The sequence below is a fragment of the Limulus polyphemus genome, unplaced genomic scaffold, assembly GCF_000517525.1.
Source record: "Limulus polyphemus unplaced genomic scaffold, Limulus_polyphemus-2.1.2 Scaffold942, whole genome shotgun sequence".
Lineage (NCBI taxonomy): Eukaryota > Metazoa > Arthropoda > Merostomata > Xiphosura > Limulidae > Limulus > Limulus polyphemus.
The window spans coordinates 141,544-161,902 of record NW_013666552.1 but is presented as its reverse complement, the minus strand read 5'-3'; the positions used below and the strand labels follow the sequence as shown (position 1 = coordinate 161,902).

General features: G+C 33.9%; 1 protein-coding gene across 4 annotated transcripts in view; it reads right to left on the bottom strand.

The window, feature by feature from the left end:
- Positions 1-20,359, bottom strand: part of LOC106461355 (ankyrin repeat and IBR domain-containing protein 1-like) — a 268,562-nt gene that overhangs the window by 153,272 nt on the left and 94,931 nt on the right. For all 4 annotated transcript variants that reach the window (XM_022388283.1, XM_022388284.1, XM_022388285.1 and 1 more), the window contains 2 exons: positions 17,262-17,379; positions 3,555-3,754 (listed from right to left, as the gene is read on the bottom strand). In XM_022388283.1, coding sequence (XP_022243991.1) covers positions 3,555-3,754; positions 17,262-17,379 — 318 coding nt within the window. The remainder of the gene's footprint in view (positions 1-3,554; positions 3,755-17,261; positions 17,380-20,359) is intronic.

The window sequence follows — 20,359 nt, the reverse complement described above, 5'->3', positions numbered from 1 at the left end:
CTTTTTCATTCGCTGCAACACCATCTTAATTGGAAAACGTTAGCAAATGTGGAAGATGTTAAAAAAGACATCAACATGTTTTTTCTTCCAAGCCAAGTGATTTCATTAATTAGGGCATTAAGAACCTAATTGTGAGATGGAAAAGCATCATCAATAAGAATGGAGACGATTTTATTTAATAAATGTTTTGTTTTGATATACAAGTTGTTCTGGTTTTTTCATCTAAAAAAATTGACATTGATTTCTTGATGACCTAATATATTTCATGTTGAATGTGCAATCTGTATTTTCTTTTTTAAATAAAAATTACTTTTATTATTTCAAGTGGGATGTGCTAGTGGTATTTTTGTTTTTGAATATAAATGATTTTTTTCTATATATATCACATGGGAAGCATAAGTTGTATTTTCATTTATAAATCAACATTACCTGTCTATTTCACATATTACGTGTAAGTTGTATTTTCATTTTTCAATCAGCATTACTTGTTTATTTCATGTGGGATGTTTTGGAACTGTGAGTAGTGTATCATCTTTATAAAATACCTCATTATTCAGTTTTTATTTTTCTCATGTTTGAGTCAAATTTACATTTTTGTGAGATAATACCGTTAATTTGTTAATCTTATCAAAGCTGTACTTATATTTGTAGTGGTGCTGTATTTCTCTTGCTTTTAGTTGATATGGGTGTATTTCATATAAATAAATAGCTCTAATATTATCAGTTACATTAATTGTCGATAAGAAATTAAATCAGCACTATAAAACAATACTAAGCTTCATATAAAACAAACATTACAACAGAACTAAAATTATACAATTACTTTCCATTATCAGTCCTAGTTGTCAACATAAGTGATAGTGGATAATGTCTGTGGTCATAAACCCAATACCATGATATTCCATCTATCATTTAGCTACTTATAAGCCAAGGATACTCTTGAGTAACTAATAACCTCTAAGTTCTCCATGGTAGTTTCCATAATTGAGAATTTAGTTTTTAAAATAATTTAATATTCATTATAAAATGTAATGAAAAATGTTTTTCATATGCCAGTCCTCAGAGCCATTAACTTTCAATTTATTCATGAATAATTGAACATTATCCATAAAAGAATTACTATTATTGCAAATTTAAAATTTTTTTTAAAAAACTGAGATATAATAATTCCTTTTAAAAGACTATTCGGGGTGGGTAGACCAAAATTGTTCCATTTATAATGTTAAAAGTAATTATTATACCTGAATTGAAAACATTAACAATTTGCAATAATGTTATAATGTTGAAGTGTTCCTAAATAAATTGAAAGTTAATAGTTATAAAGACTGTCATATTAATTTTGTTTATATTTTTTTGTAATGAATGAGGCACCAGCCTCTTTTTCCTTTTCCTTTTTGGGATTACTGATTAGAGGAGAGGCAACTGGCTGAGCACCCAATGCCATTTTTTCCTTTTCTTTTTACTTGTATGTACCATGGGTTGACAAACACTGTAATAATCATTATTTAATGGGGACTTTGACCATACAAACACATATGTATAAGTTAACTCTTTCCATTTAGGGTCAGTTAATGTAACTGACCTTGTACCAAAAAGTAACAATCAGAGGTTCCATATTATAACATTTAATGTTTTGTTGTGTATCTTCAAAAAATTTGGTAAGGTTTCAGTAACATTATAAGTCTTTTGTACAAGTAAAATCAATTTTTTAATTAAATATTTTTATCAAAGATTGTCTTTGAACATATGGCATTTAGTGTGTTGACTTCAAGGGCAATGTGATTTTCATGTTAAAATGAAAAATACTTTTCCTCATCTGAAAATTTTCAAATTTCATTTGCATAACCTGTAAAATCTCCTAAATAATTAAACGTTATTATTGTTTTTGTTTTTTTCCAGTAAAACTTTATATTTTATCTGTTATTTTCTATACCCTAACTCTATATGGACTCGGTTGACTTGACTTACCTTGAAAACATCCTTGAAAAAATCCAAATACATCTAAATTACCCTTTTTTCTTTCTAAAATTATTGCAGATTGTAACAAAAACTACAATTGTTTATCCCAAATAGCTTAAGTTTGTACCAGTCTACATCTGTTCATACTAAAGTTTGTACCAGTCTACATCTATTCATACTAAAGTTTGTACCAGTCTACATCTATTCATACTAAAGTTTGTACCAGTCTACATCTATTCATACTTAAGTTTAATTCATACACATTGATAATAAAGTACTTTAATTAAATTTTGAATGTACTCTGTAAAAGGGCCATATGGGCCATCCCATCCACTAAACTATAAAATGAAAATAAAACACTCAATGGCGATCTTTATTGTGCAAATATTTTTCATGCCTTCTCTTGAACTCCCTTAGGTTTGCTGCATCTGAAGGCAACCCATTCCAAAGGCCAACCACCCTGTTAGAAAAATAAAGTTGTCTCAGCTGAAGATGACTCTTATCTTGGTAAAAAAATTGTGTCCTGTATTCCTACAATTCTCAAAAAAAAAAGGTAGATGCATCAACATTATCAATTCCCTTAAGAATCCTAAACTCCTGAATCAGATTCCCTCAACTCTTCTTTTTTTCAAGAGAAAACAATTTTAGAGATCTTAACCTTTCCATCCCAGATTTCATTCTAGTAGCCTTCCTTTGAACCCTTTCTGAAAATTCAAGGTCCTTCCTAAGGTAGAGAACCCAAGACAGAACAGAATACTACAAATGTGACCTAACCAATTACATATACAATGAAATTATAACCTCCTAGACTTATATTCAACAATTCTGTAGACACAACCTAAAATTCTATATGTCGTGCTACTAGCAACAGAACATTGCTTGGAAGGTTTACGAGACTGATGAACCATAACACCAAGATTATTTTCTTTCATAACACTTTTAAGGTTATTCCCATCAAAAATCATACTCATAATTCAAGTTATGATATTCCACATGCATTATCTTGCATTTATTATAATGAAAAGCCACCTTCTATTTATTCACCCAGCTCATCAAGTAATCCAAATTCTTTTATTAAGCAGCAGCATCCTCCTAAGCAACATCCAAAACCTTAATATCATCAGTAAACTTAAATACTTTATGGACCATTCCTTCATCTATGTCATGAGTTCAGAGTTGAAAAAGCTGAATAATGCAATGTTATTGAAGGTTACTATATTAATGGAACAGAAAACTATTTGACTACTGTATATACAATTTTAGGCAATTAGTTACCAAACACAGCAGAACCATCACTGTTGAATACTATGCTTAATGTATGTGGACAAATCAGATGCTCAAAATAAGAGTTAAACTACGACAAACTAATATTTAACCATACATACATAATGCAGTATGTAATTAATGAGTATGTTTTAATCAGGAAAAAATTCTTCCCTTTATAAATACAACATAAATTCATGCTCTACTGTGAGAGTTCTAAACTACTTGTTAAAAAGAACTACCAACTGTAACCTTAAAAGTGATCTAATAAATATATGACTTCCACACTAAGAGAGTTTTCTATAACAAATAGCAACAAAGAATTTATGTACCAAGAATTCCTTTTTTGCTGAATCAATGTTATTCACACTTGTGATGGCTTTGTTAAGATACTCATCTTCACTTTGAATATCCAACACACTTGCTGTTGAAAGTTGCTGAAGGGCACTAGGTGGTGGCTGAACACCAGACTTCTGACAGCAGGCTACTGGGTCACTCACCCATGCTTCAAGTAGTGTCTCTCTTGACCATTCTAAAATTTTTTACAAAAGCATCAATTTTTTATTATCAATCTTTTCATAACAAATTTGTATTTTTATCAACTGAGTATTTCATTTTGTAATTTTTTGCAAAGCTTCATAAAAGCTACGTGTGCATAGCTGTTGCTAATTTAGAACTTACAACACCCACTGCCAACTCTTGTCTAGTAAGATTTGACCATCCCCCTTACAGTGCATCTACAACCACAAAGAATGGAACACATTTTCATTAAAACAGTTCATTAACCATGAATCCTTGTACTAATTATAACAAGGCCAAGCCTAACCCTTAACTGAATACAAAGAGCTTAAAAATTCAGAATCCCTAAACTTTCTTTAATTCTTAGTTTTCTTTTGTAACAGCACATTTATTTGTATAGTTATAAAAGATTTAAAATTAATTCTATGCACACTATGTGATGAATAATTTTAAGAAATTATAAGCTAAGCCAGTTATGATCATGGATTAAAAATCAAACATTATTAGCATTAAGTGCTACATGGCAACTTGGTATGATTTTTAATTTCTGACCATGATTACAATTCATGGATTAAACAATGACAATTGCATGGTTTTGTTGAATTTCCTTGCCACCACTTTGTCTTCTTGCTAGCAGTACTACATTGAATTGATATAAGAACTGATTTCCTTTGTTGTTGATAATTTAGAGAAGCATGTTCTGGTCCTCTATGTTCACAGGCAATGGAGAAAAACACAACATTACTCACTGATGCTTGCTCAGTTAACAACAGTATCTTGGAAGTTTGGAGGTTTCCTTGTCTACATAGCCTCTAGTAGGTTTAATACAATTCATGGAATTCCCTATCTACATGAAAAAGCTTATTTACCATGGCAACAATAGGGTAGACTAAACAGGATGGTCTGCTGGTAAAAAAAAAAGCAGGATAGCCAGTGGTGAAGAATAACAGAATTAATAACAAAAGTAAAAATTTCAAATACAGATCAGCTCAACCTCTGGTAGCCAAGAAGTTTGCTTAGTAATTCTGGGTTAGGTATTACAGTCAATAATGTTAAGATCCAACTTTTTCCAAGAAGTCTTCAACCAAAGCTAAGATGTAGAACACAATCCCATAAATACTTCCTCTTAAAATAAAATTCATGTATAACAGCTACCTTGTTCAGAAGTAATACTTAAATAAAATATTCAGTAACATACAAATTTAGGGAATAGCCAAATCCATAAATAAATTTCATTTCTAAATCAAAGTATTTGAAAACTGTAGAAGCTTTCTGTTTTATGAAGTAATAAATAATTGTGATTTCACCTTATAAAGTAACATGACCTATGAATATTACAGCTATTACAACTGCAAAATATTATTTTATCAATACATGTTAAACATTGTTTGTCCAACATCTCAGTGAAGACCATACTAAAGGTAGACCAAAGCAAAAGCTTTGGCTTCCATAGTGAAGTAAATAACACTGACCAACACATACTGATTATTTCTATCAGTTTTTTGCAAATAATCAGCTCTATCAAAGGCAATTATCTGTAAAGAATAAGTTAGAACTCTATAACTTCACTGCTGTGGCCAGTTTTATGCTGGACTGTGCACATGTGCAGTGCTTACGCCCATCTCTCAACATGTTTATGTTAATGTGGTCTGAGAATCGACTACTGTACATTTATAATGACATGTAACACTCCAATAGTACCCTCCAAGTCCAAACTATTTTCTGCTTTAGAGCTCTATGGACTACTGCATCACAAGTTGGACACCACATTCCTGAGGTTTCTTAAGTAAACATGAAATACAACTGGGTGATTAAATTGAATATTTATGAGCAAAAATTACATCAATTAGTGGCATGTAAAATAATAAATCAACGAAAATCATCATTAAATTAATTAGTCACAAAAATAATCAACTAATCGAAAATAAATTTCCGATAGATACTTATCTCCTCCCAACTTCTGGTGCTTCTTTTCTGCCTAATGTAGAGTAATGAGGGAGCCAGCTGTGACAGGAGAGTTTGTCATATTCTTATTGGTGGAGGGTTGTCACATGCTCACCTGCATGCTACAATGCAGCTGAACCACACAGAAACATGGGGTATGTGGGAGTTTCAAGGATAGTAGCAAGCAGCAAAACATTTGTACATACAGAGAGCAGTACTGAGCAAAAAAAAAGCTATTATGTGAGAGGAGGTAAGTATCTATTAGAAATATATTTTCAGTTATCTTATAGTTTCATATTTCATTTATATAGCCTCTAGAATTTCCATAAATTAATATTTATCTTATTTTCTGCACCATAACACTGACTGTAGCAAAATCATCAGTGAAGAAAGTTGAAAAACATGAAATGAAATCAAAAATAAATTTTGTTTTGTAGAATGAGTGCAGATGATAACAGACAATGTCAATTACTTATCTTAAACAGCTCATATGGATTATAATTGTTTATGGATAACATTTTAATGTCTAATTTATTTCTTGTTTTCTAAAATGTGTATTTGAAAACTACATGAATAACTTGGGATAACTAACATATGAAGAAAAATTGGCTTACTAAACCACATGTTTGAGTGCAAAAAACCTCTAACTTAATATAAATGCTAAATTTCTTGGGATTTGTGTAAATTTTTTTATCTATTGTTAGATATTTTTTAACAAAAGTAACTCAGATATAAAAATTAGAAACTTATTATGTTCAGTAAAAAACTTTAATGAAAAAAATCAAATCAAATTTCTCCAAGTAACACATTTGGGCTGCATCACATTACATTTGTTTACCCACACTTGCCCTAAGTTCTCACCAGGTGATTTATTGCTTTGTTACACTAGTTGGCAATATTCAAAGAGCAATAAAGTAATAACATTAAAATAAAAGAGATGTGAAACTGTTAGGAGCCTGAGTTTTCTAACTAACCTATAAAAAAGTTGAAAAATCCCATTAGTTCCTGGATCTTACTAATTAACCTGAAGCTCTTATATGGAAAGATAAAAAATTCTATAAATGAGAAGTTAGAACACTGCTGCACCATGTGGCTCAGAGGTGGAGGCTGAGAATTCATTTAAATATTTACTTTTGAATATAAAACTTTGAATTATAAACTACATTTTCATGCTTAATAATAAAGCAGTTTAATAAAAGTTTGAATATAACTCTGTAAAAAAGGTCTTCCCACATCTATAGGGTTAATCGATTAGCATCACAGCTCATGAAAATAATCACTTCATGGAAATAAGGGTTTCTAATTATTACCATTTTTGATTATTCAAGCTATCCTAATAATCGATATATTACCAATATGTTTGATTGTTCTTATGCATATAAATCAACCATAATGAGTTATCTATCCTCTACTCATCACAAGTATTGAAATCCAATTTTTTAGCATTATAATTTGTTGTTCTTATTAAAGTTATTCTTTATCTCAGTTATGTTCAGCTTTGGGTGAGAATAGCCTCATAATTCAAGGGTCTTGGAAGAATTCCCATTGCCATCAAATTTGCTTGCCCTTGCAGTCACAGGGAACTTATATTTGTTTCTTTGTTATTGTCAGCAAAAATTTCACTTAGAAAAAAGTGCAATTATATGCTCTTTACAGATAAACTCACAATCACACAGTCTAGATCTAACTAACTAACTATCTATCTTTGTCTTACTCATTCTGAACTACATTTTGTACGTATATTTTTAGACTGACAGAGGCCTAGAACGTTCTACACACAAAGCGATAAAATGATGTAATAATACTAAACTGAAACAATAAGAAAAACTTAGAAGTTTCTAGTAACAAGATGCAATGATACAACAAGTGCCAAATCACAATAACTGAACTATGCAACATAAGATTCATACAGAGTTATATAAATAAATCTGTGACAAACTATCACTTCTAAAAATAACTAACTTTAACTCTCATGCTATACTAAGACTAGCTAAATCACATGCATTAAACTTAAAACAGCTGTGTATATCTAACAATAAGCCCCTCTTCAAGAAAGATTTTTATAATATTTTTTATTATTATACACAAACTGTTTTCAGTTCATGCATAAAGTCTACTTATATAGCTTGCACCAACATTTGCAGTCCCCTTGATGGCTTCAATGCAGTCTGGTAGTTCTGGAGGTATAATGCCCACCTCATGATCCTTACACACCTCTGGATGTATTCAATGGGCTGATGATCCATCTGGACGATGAACTCCTTCCTATAGAGGCAGTTCTGGAATTTCTGGATGGCAAATATGATGGCCAGACACTCATGTTAAATCTCAGAGAAGTTCTTCTCAATAATCAACAGCTTTTCACTGACATACATCACAGAAAACAGCCTGTCTTCATGCTCTTGCAAAAGTACTGCTCCAATTCCAATGTCTGATTGCATCAGCCTAAGTGATGAACAGTTTGTTGAAGTTTGGCATTCTAAGGCTTGGTGAACTTCCTAACATGTTCTTCAATTTCTGGAATGCTATCTGCTGTGGCTGTTTCCACTTTACCTTGTTGGGTTGACCTTTCTTGGTCAGGTCTGTCAGTGGTGCAGCAAATTCAGTGTAGTTTGGTTATGAACTTCCTATAGTATCCCACTGACCCTGGTCATTGGAACTAGTACATCTTACATGTAGGTTAGCTTCTCCTCTTCCATGGCTATCTGTCAGTTGCTGACCTTGTGGCCAAAAAAGTTCAGCACAGGATAATCTATGTAGCACTTAGATGGTCTGATGATCAGACCTGTGGCTCTCACTCGCCTGAACAGCTCTCTGACTTTCTGCATGTGGTCTTCTCATCTAGCTGTGTGGGGCAGAATGTCGTCAACATAATGCTCAATGTTGGTGGTTTTATGCAACATCTTCGTCATTTAGAAAATAAAATAGGTCAAAACTTTAAAATTACAGACTTAATCCTATAGTTCCCTGTTATTTGAAATGCTTACAAGTTGGATTGTTCTATACTTTTATAAAGGAGAAACATTTGAGAAACTTTAAATGATGTTCCACAAATATGAATTCACAAATGATATTAGTTCATACATAACAAAAAAAAACAATTCTGAAAATTCATGGTTATAATTTTGTATTTGTAAATTTCTTTGAACATAAGATAATACAAACAAAGAACAGCTTGAGTGTAGAAAAGAAGAGTAAAAGTTAACATCTTCCTAAATTGGAAATGTATTTCCAATAATACTTACCTCCGCTGACACTAACAGCTATTACTCGATCACCAGGGTTTCAACTTTGCCCATCTAAGCATTAGTCTGATTTTTTCTCGCTTGCTCCAGTCTTTTATACCCTACTCAATTGCCCTTGACAATAACTGTCTTGTGATCATCTCAACCTACGTTAATGCACCCTCTATCCTGGTACTGTATACAAGTACCTCATTCAGATAATTTTATCACTTTTCCAAGACTGACACTGGCTCTTAGTGGGGATAAAGGTGGGAAGAGTGTCAATGGAGATAAGTATTATTGGAAATATATTTTCAATTTATGAAAATGTTAACTTCTAAAACATACTTACCTCCACTGACACTTATAGCTAGAATCCCACATTGAGAATGTGGAGGGGCCAGTGATGGCATTATACATATGGAAAACATCTGTATAGATCAAGGGTGTACCAAGATAAGACTGGTACTCGAGTGGGGGAAACACACTACATCCAGAACAGGTATAGTTTTTTACCCTGAACTTAGTTCCTGTATCAAGGGTGGAATTGGACATGAATAATCTTCACTATAGGCCAGCCCCAACCACTACTTGGGGTTGGAATTAAGGTAAGGGGTCTTGGTCCTTATATCTATGTTGGTGGCTTGGGCAATTAGACCACAACGTTATATATACAGTGAAAACCCCCATTTTACGCAGCCCGATTAAACACGATTTCAGGTATAACATGATGGGTCATTAACTCTTTCGACATGGGCTTGGTCCCTCGAACCAACCTCGTAACCATAACCTCATTATAGTTTACATACTAATAACTTTTAATATTTTAAGTGTATATTTATAAAATTTTGTTGACTTATAGTAAACATTAGAAGCCTCCATCACCACCACCAAAAGTGGCTGAAGCCATTGAACACTTTGAGGCAAGCCTCCGTTGGCTGTAGACTCAGGAGGTGGACCACATATAAATCCTCCAACTCAGAAGCATTCTAGATTTTGCTTGCAGCCAGAGACATGCTACGTTCAAGAAAGGAACCCTCAATCAATTTTTTAAGAAATAAACTGCAAATGATGATTGCTAATATTCTTGAATGTTTTTATTTGCTGTTTTGTTTATTAAAAAGCCTACTAAAAATAATTTTTGTTTTAATTTCTACTGTAACAACAATGGTTCATTAGCAAAATTCTTTAATTCAGAGGTAATTTACTTGCCAGAAAGAGAACATGTAAAAACTAGTCAAAGAGGGCAAAAATAGAGGTGTTTTATGATGTTAGGTCAACATTAGGTCAGTTTGAACAGTGATTTTCTTGAACCCCGATTCAGTGCGAACCTCCTTGTTTCACAATGACATTTTATGGACCTCAACGATCGCGTTATAATGGGGCTACACTGTATATACTATTGATTGAATCCCAACCTATAGCCATAGAGTGATGCTTTCCAAACAACTGGAATTATGACAAGAAAGTAAGCAGCATTGAAGCAGACAAACCTTTTCCTCCACCTGAAGAACCCCCAAAAAGGCAACATCCCAGGTTCAGAATAATGGGGTTGTGTATGCCATACTCAACCAAAGGAACAGAACTCATCCAGTCTGAAGTTATGAAGATTCATCCTCACTCTCCAACTGAGTGGGCAAGGAGCATTCCACTTGGCCCCAAAATTATGGTGAGGATGTGGAACATTGTTCTCATCCAAGAACCCAGGATGAAACTACTCCTCAATTGGAATAACAATGTAGTGATGTAGAAACTAATAAAATAGGTGAAACAAGTTCACTACATTTTTAAAAGCAAACTGGCTCCAATTTATTCAATCTGATGATTGGCAGGAATGGGCAGGATCACTTTTAGCTTTACTCATGATGTTGCATGAGTGGCAATCCAGCATAGTTTGGTAATACCACCTGGTGAGCTCCTAGGTGGTCTTATGGAAGACCTCATTTCTACAGAGCCTGTTGCAGCTGGTAGTAATTGTAGTGAAATAGTGGTTGTTAGTGCAGAAATGATTTGATAAAGGCACACCTGTCTGGGCAATACTCACCACAGAAAGTGATCCTGTGGAAACAAGGTAAGGGACTCTGAAATGTCTAAATAAATATACTCACCCCTCTGAATAATCTAGCAGAAATGGTTAAGATGGCTACAGGGGACATACAAAACCATCAGATGAAGACACTACCAGATCAGGCAAATATTGTAAGATAAAGCAATGTAAGATAAAGTAGGCAATGTTACTGGGCTGCTAAGGACATAGAAAAGAGAAATCTGATTAAATGTGACTCACAGACTCGCTTTCAAAGAGAGCCCAGAATAAAAAAAAAGAGTTGTCTAGTATCCCTAATAGTACAAGTGCAGGCAACAAAACCTTCAAGACCCTCACTGAACAATGACCAAGATTGAAATCTGATTGGACATAAAGAGAAAGAGTGAGCAGATAAATCAAAGAAAAGGATTGAACCCATTTCCTGTCCTACAGAATGTTGGGTAAGAACTGGTCTGATGACATAGATGGAATGAGAAAGTGGTCTGTGGACAAACAGTGCAAACCATTTCCATCGGCAATATCCATAGGTCAGCAGCAATGAAAAATGACGGGGATACATGGCATATAAGAGTCAGGTCAAAAACAGGTGTAGAGAAAGAACATGTAACCTTAAGCTACCTGGTATGTAGTTGGAATGATCATTTGGGACCAATTACCCAAATCAATGTGAGGAATCAGGCTAGTACTGGGGGCTCAAAAAATATGTAGTCACAATAATCAAACAGTAGTCAGTAAGGCTGCTGTAAACAATGGCAATTATGGAAGATGCAAAATTCGCTAACAAAGAGCCAAGTCAGAAAATGAGTTATGGTTGACACCACTGATTGAAAAGGGTTCAACCTCCTCTCAATACAACATTACTGATATGCTTGCCATTACTATGATAAAAGTGTATTTTGATCTAAGCAGAAACTGAGACAGATACATGTCAACCTTAGAAATTAAACTCCAATGCTGTATGAAAGACAGCATAACCTCTATGCCAGAAGCCTAAGCTTGTGTATTGCCAGGTGTACCATATCAGATCCCGGCTGCTTCCACAACAAAAGCCTAAAAAGAAGTGGAAGAGTTAGACACACCAGAATGGACTGCAGATGTAGAAACCCAGGTGTAGTAGCCAATCTGGTGCTATCAACAGGAATTAACAATGGGTTGGAACAAATCATATTTTTTACATTGGGTAACATATGAGGTGGAGAGAAGGTTTAGAATGGTAACCCTGTCCTGTCCAAATGGAAAGAATTTATTGCCAAAGCTCAAAGATGATGTACTGGAGACTAAATTGATAGTAGTTGAGTGATCCAATGAGAGGCTAATCCACCAATTACAGTTGTAAAATGAGGGCCAATCCAACAGAAACTTGCAATGAAACATCTATTCTGTCAGGAGAATCTGTTTGGATTGAGACAATCGACCTACTACCATAGGCATCACCCGTTGAACATGGCAAGCTAAAAGGGATGATAATATAGGACTAGTTGTGAGAAAGGAGGTCCAAATTTCGAAAATAAGGAGCCCTAGACCACATGTCTCTTTGATTAAAAACATAGGACCCACCAGAGAATAGTCAGAGTGAAGTCTGACGATTTACTCCTTAAGAATCTCAGACCATAATGCCTTGCCTGTTTAAAATCAAGAAGGACAAAAACATTGTATAGGGAATCCTCGTCATCAGTGCACAGATTCTGGAATTCCTGACTGTTGGTATATGCACCCCAACCCTGAAAAAAGGCATCCGGGAAGAGAAAGGAACTCTGGACAAGGTGGCAGTAGAGGAGCCCAAATTGTAGTAGTACCCCAATTTAACAGTCCCCACTCCCCCCCGAGATCAAAGAATGATCCTGACTAAGGAAACTGGAGAAACCAGTAAACAGATCTTTATAACCATTGATCACTTAAAGACCAATAAAAGGATCACTCATGTTCTTGTCCCAAAGGCCCGAAGGATTCGATTGATGCCCACATTCCCAGAAGAGAAAGAATATCTGTGCAATGGGAGAAGGAGAGGTGAGTAAGAGTGTGGCATCCTATTCTATAACATTGAGCAGGATGGGAGACAGCTAAGCCCAAATGAGAGATGAGATAAAAATAAAAAATATCCAGAGTGATGACATATTGAATTGGAGCAAGAATAGATTTTGCAGCCTCGAAAGGGAAGTCTGCCTGGGTTGTATCTGAAAGTAGAATCAGGATGTGATGGTCTAACAATTAACAAGATGGTGTCAATAGTAACCAGTCAACCATGGAATTGTGTGCACACAGTACAATGGAATGAAGGGGACGAGAGAAAAAACTTGTATGATACAACAGAATCCATGTGAAGTCTTTGTGACTTTGAAGGGAAAACCTGGAACTGGAGTACCTGACCTTTGTGCACCACAAATGTCAAGAGTGGTGGGACTCCAGTGCTAAGACAAAGTGCAGATAGGAGTCAACTACACCCAAATTGGACATCTACAATCCAAATAAAGAAATCAACACAGATTGAGATATGTTTAACTTATGAACCTTGGAGAATTTATGCATTGATATAGACAAGGAAGATCAATGACTAGACACCAATCTCCTGCTGTTTGCACAGACCCAACAACTGATAGGAATACAAACTCTGAAGAACTAGCCTGACTCTCTCACTACCCCTAGACCAACCAAACTCAGATAACCTTAGATCTAATAAGTTCCAAAACCCAATGAACTGCGGGAGATGGAAATGCAACAGGTTGGGTGGATAAAAGTGGGGAAGGTGTGAAATGAACGACCAATTGTGACCCAAGGACCTGCAGAGCTCCTAGATCCATGATTAAGTTTAACTCATGTCCAGAAATTCTTAGAACAGAGGCCCCACATCCTCTGAAGGTATACAATAATCACTGATGCTGCTGGCAATCTGACTAAGCAGTGGAAACCTTGGATATAGACAGAATTTATTCTGAGTACCAATATACTGAGAGGATGATGTTGATACTCACAAACAGGGACAGAACTATGACCCCCTGTAGGAGCCGATGAAATTCGACCAACGTGCATGCTAACAAGAGCTTCAGCTCATCATCAGTGAAGCTGGTGATCCTAAGAGTCTTCTAAGAAAGTGAAGTGAAAGGAAAAAAAAAGGATGTTGAATTTGAGTTACAAGTCCGTAGACTTACACTGTCCCATCAGGGGACATAGACCTATGTAGGTGAACTACAAACTCTGCCTTAGAACCCCGAAATTCGAGGAGCAGATGTATTAGTTGAAAGTCAGGAAAATGCCTCAACCTGGTGGTGGTAGGCTAAATCATAAAATTCTGATAATGTATTGGATAAGACCTATCTGTCCCTTCACGTAACAAAGAAGTAAACCTTCCAGCATGAACCATAATGTCCGTGGAGTAAAAAACAACAAAAATTTGTTCCCAGATCTTTCAGCCATCAAGTAAGTTGCAGGTTCAAAAGCAACCAGGAAAAACCTCGAAACATCACATACTCGAAGAACCAACTTTTTCGTTTTTCATAGGTCATATAAAGACTACATTGATTACTATTGATTGGAACAGCATTTTTTGAGGTAAAATAAGTTGTAAGCTGTGAGTCCATAAATTTACCATTGTTACACAGGTGGGCTAAAATCTCACAGACTAAGAGAAGGCACAGAAAAAAGCAAAATCTAAACTTTCTCCAAAATGTCGAGGCTTGCCCTCAATTGCACAATGAATAAGATCACTGACAGTCACAACTGAGAGTGCCCCCCCCCCCCAATTGTTGTACAACACTAGATATCAGAAGTTGGAGAGGAGAGACCCAATTTGCCCATGTTGGAAATAGTAACTTGGGAATTCATACCATAATTCATTCCCAATCAGAAGAAAAAAAATTTATTTTAATTATTATTATTACAAAAATCAACAAGTTAACACACTAACATTCAAACTATCTCTGAACGATCATAATACTGGGATCCATTATTGAAATTTTGTCGAGAAAAAGTGATAAAATTATCTGATGAGGTGCTTAAATTTAGTACCAGGATAGAGGTCGCATTGACATAGGTGGAGAGTATCACTAGACAAATATCGCCAAGGGCAATTGATTGGGGTATAAAAGACTGGAGCAAGCAAGAAAAAATCAGATCAATGCTTATACAGGCAAAGACGAAACCCTGGTAGAGAAGAAATAGCTATAGGTGTTAGAGGAGGTATGTTTTGGAATGCAGTATTTTACTTTGTTATTTTAAACATTACACTGGTCAGATAAGTGTTCGAAAAAAACTATTATGGAGTCAGTAAGGAAAAGTGCCAGCTTGGTCTGGGTAGAATTCTAAGAGGATTCATAATTTTACAAATTTACATAAACAAATAATACTGTCTATTGTATGGCTATGTAACTACTTCGCAACAGGTGGATTGGTATGGAGGTTCATTAGCTCCATGTGGAGGTACATAAAAATTTTCAGTTTTGTATTTTGCATTTTGGAGTTTTTATGGGTGTTTTTTTCCCACTGTTTTATCTCCTGTGGATAGATCTTCACCAAATTTGGTATGGACGTTCACTGGGTCCATGGGGAGATGCAAATTTTCAGTTTTGCCCAGTTTTTATGAGCATTTCGGCTTCTTTTACCACTAGTTTGCTCCTGTTGATGGATCTTCACCAAATTTTGTAGGAAAGTTTGTTGGGTTCCATGGGAAGATATGTACAAATTTTAAATTTTGCAGTTTTTATGGGGATTTTTTACCACTACTGTTGATGGATCTTCAAATTTGGCATGAAGGTTTGTTGGGTCTATGCGGAGATACATGCAGATTTGCATTTTCACATTTTGTGTTTGCAGTTTTCATGGGTATTTTTATGTTTTTTACAATTACATATAAGGGAAGCAATTTTCCACGTCCTAATATAACCTTTCATTATTCATGAATTTACATAACTTCCATCCAGAGGACAGGCACTCCAGCTAGTTATCATTAAACTTTTAGCTTTGAATTTCTAAACAGAGATGTTCATATTTAATGTCTCACAGAAAGTGCAAATGTAATAACAAAAGAAATTACAATAAATTTTAGTTATGTCATAATCTACAAACTTAAAGTTCTTAATTATAAGATACTTTTCACAATAGGCTGGACTATAATGCATGAATTAATTCTTCAAAACTAAAACATTCATATGTTTTTATAATTAAAACCTTTTAAAGCTGAACTATTCCATATAACAGAATAAAGCGCAAACTTACTGACCTGTAGTTTTTAAAAGACTTGGAATAAAAAACAGTTACTATTCTGAAAAAAACAACAACATATTTCAATGCTGTGTGAACATTTATATATTATATAAAGATGAAATGTATGTTTGCTTGCACCCTAACTCCTCCGAGCCTATTAGGTCAATCTCAACCAAAATTTGTAAATGAACTCTATGAAGTAGGTGAAATGTTCTTAGAGGGTAAAAATTGAATGTAACCCTATTTTTATTTTGCAAAGCCTCTTGGTTAATTACTCCCAGCCTATTGAGTCAATCTCAAACAATCTTGGTAGGTTAATGCTTTAGACAATGTTGATATTCTAAAGGGATTCAAGGTCAAAGTATGTAAGTTGCTCAATTGTTTCTCAAACACCTGGGATCACCTCAAAATCTTTATTTATTGGTAGATGGAAAGCAAACTGCAAATGTTATTCATGAACCTTTGTTATAATTTTAAAATTTTGAAATAAAGTTTATGTTGAAGTTATTACTTTGAAATATATGATTGCTGTTAAACTTACATTGTTTTAATTAAGTTTAAACATTCTCCGTCAGTTGACAGGTATTTCAGCTTGTTTACAATAAAATAAAATTTTACATTAATCATTCAATTAATTCAAAAAGTACAACATCACTGATGTTTTTCATTCATCAATACTTAACAACACTCTCAAGAAACTTTTTCCAATTTTGGTAGCACAGTATTTATTCTTGGTCAACTACCTCAAAATTATTTTTATAAAACACAAGTGTATTCAAAGAATAATCTAATTATAGATACTGTTGTTCAGTCACAATGGATACTTGTAAGCTAGATAATATTGGATGTTTTGAAGAATAAAGGTCAATTACAAGAGAAACTTGAACAAATAGCAGCATCATCAAACATAATACTTCACTCTTGAAATTTGTTGTACAAGCATCACTTGTATAAGCAGATACATGTATTTAACTCAAAGCTAATTAGATTACCTTAAACAACTGCATGAATAATATTATTGAATAAAATATTAGGAAGTTAATGTTCCTTTGTTTTAAGACTGTGATATATTTTAAGTTAAAAAAATTAAATAGTAAAGAAGCATTTACCATAATTTCGAAGAAGGGCTTCAGCAGTAAACAATGGAACATGAAGCATGTCAGCTGTCTCAACAAGTAGCTGGTCTTTTGCTTCCTGAAGATCTTGCTGTCGTAAACCAGTATAGTCCTGCAACACCAAAAATCAACATCTCCAGATCAAGATGTCATTAACAGTAAATCATTTATGCAGCAGTTTTGGTATGCTGTTGTAATCCACTATAGTCCTGCAACAACTAAAACTGATTCCTGATCAAATTGTTAGTAACAGTAAATAATTTATTGAGCAATATTCAGTAAAAGTTTATATATATTCAAATCTGGTTTTACCATTATCATAATTTTATTCATCTATCCTCATCCAGGTTACAGAGGCAGGTGAAGTTATACTGACATCTATGGGCAACTATGAAAGAGTAATTTCTTTTAAATTTAAGAGAGAGATATCATATCACCATTTTCTTTAGAAAATAACTCTCACTAACAGATCTCAATAAGTATAAACACACAGATATAATATAAACAAATGAAAAAGTTTCAATAAAGGAATGCTGACTACCACAAACTGAACTGTGTGCTCTTTTTACGAGTTATAATTTTCCTATAAGAAAATGTATTTCTGATAGGTACTTCCCTCCTCTCACAAGATTAGCTTTTCCTCTTTTGAGATGCCCTTCGTATGCAAACTTTTATCAAAACACATGCTAAAAGCCTTCCACATCCCCCTGTTGGAATGCAAATCATCATGCATCAACTCTCCACCAATAGAAGACACCGTATCATGTGACACGACTACCTCTATGTGCTACTACCAAACTATTACTATTATTAGACATGAGTACCAAAAAATGTGGGGAGGAAGAGTGGGAAGTGTGAGTAGAGGGAACAAATTCTGTTGTCATTTGTTCCCTTTACAACCTTAATTTGCCTAGACTATACAGTCACATTCTAAACATTTTCTTGCACTTTTATCACTTTAGACAATTCTCATTGCAACCACTGTACTGAAAACAAGCTTATAAATTCTATCCCATGGTGTTCCTGGATTATGATAAACTCTGTAGGGAAATTCTGGTAACTGTGCTGCAAAAGTATATTTGCTATCGACATTGTCATATTACAGTGTCATGTTAACAGTCTAATGGTAGAAGCAGTGGTCATTGCTTTATGTTTGGCAAGTTTGTACTTCAGCTGCTAACAGTAAAATAAATATAGGAACTAAATGTGAAAAGGTTAGAAGTAAAAACTCTCAAGAGAAACACTCTGGAACTTCATGGCTAATATTAAAAAAGACAGGACAGTACTACTTATTTTATTTTGCATTTTGTAACATCTAATTTTTATGGTGGTTACGAGGTCGGTCAAATTGATCAACCCTTTAGAGAGCTGGGGGTAAAGAAATTAACAGATAAAATATAAAGTTTTTCTGAAGAAAAAAAACATTTGATATTTATTTAGGAGCTTTCTGAGATTATACAAATGAAAATCACTTTGTACTCGGAGCAGTCATACTCTGACTCTACATATTTATGGACAAAGTTTTAGTAAAAAATATTTAATTAAAAGTTTCGATTTTTTGTCCACAGAAGACATAATGTTTAGTAAAAACTTTGAAAATTTCATTAAGATGCAAAAAAACATGTTCAAAGTTATAATATTATTGGTCTTGTTGGCTGCAAGGAGGATGCTACTGCCTTGGAAATGAATTTGGATTATTTGTTGAGTTGGGCAAATAAATGGCTTTTAATTACAATATATGCAAGATAATACCTGTAGGATATCACAGTTTGTATTATTAGTATAATTTTTATGGGAGTAACTTTAACAGTGTTATGGAAGAAAAGTTCTTGGTGTTCTAGTTAACTAGTCTCTTAAGCTATCCATGCAAGGTGCTGTTGATAGTGTAGGGGCAAATAAGATTTTAGATTTTTACAGAAATATTGTAAACAAGAGTGAAGAGGTTACAGTGTCATTGTATAAGCCACATTTGGAATACTGTATTCAGTCTTGGGCTCCTGACCTCAGGAATAATATTGAACTGTTGGAAAGGGTTCAGATAAAGGCTTCTAATATAATACGTAAGAAAGAAAGGTTGTCATATGAAGATAGGTTAAGATTTCTAAACTTGTTTCCTCTTCAAAAAAGAAGAGTTAAAGGGGATTTGATAGAGGTGTTTAAGATTGTTAACCCTGTTACCATAGGAATCCTTACTGCACATGTCACATAGTTTTAGCGACTTGCATTAAAAATTGTATTAAGTTACTTTTTGTTTATGTTATACCAATTAGTATAGCAAAACATCTTAGCTAATAAACCATATTTTAATAGTATACAAGTTTTAACTTCTTAAATTTACAAGGAAATATTTAAAAAAGCCTAAATTTCCTCTAGTGTGACACATTACAGATTTTCTCTAAGCATCTCCTCTTTTCTATTTTATCCACCACCCCTCCAATAAGTATGAAATTCATTAGCCATTAGTCAGACAAACCATAATTTTTATAACCTTCAATTTTGTTTTGTTACAGTGCCATCAAATAGAAAATGAGACCCCTCTTGCCACACCCCACCTGTCACATCCTCTCTTTCAAGATTTGTTAATAGTTTTCTCTTACGTTTAATTCTATATTATCTATAACCAATTAAAAGCCAAGGCTTTCATCTATCAAATGATATATTGTATAATGATTTCTGAATGGGGAATTGTCAATTTCATTGTTAGTACAAACTTCATTCTCACGGGAATGATAATAAATAACTTGGATGATTTTGTAACAGTTCTTGTCGTGTAGTTAGAAAGACAGAAAATTTGTGATGGTTAGGGAAAATTGTCTACTTTTTGCATGTTATTATCCTATGTCCTTTAGTGCATTATTTAATTAAATAAAAATTATTTTGTGCATTACTACCATTAGTATAGAAAAGTAGGGACAGCAAGAATTGACAGCAAGAAAAAGAAAACTCAGGAAGGTACTTTATTTGTTGTTTTTCATGTTTATTCTTTATTTATTATTATACAAGTAACTAAAATGTAAAATAGGGATCTCTTTAGGTTAGTTAAGATTAGAGAGAGGGATGACCCTAACCTTAGTTTCCCTCTTATATTATGG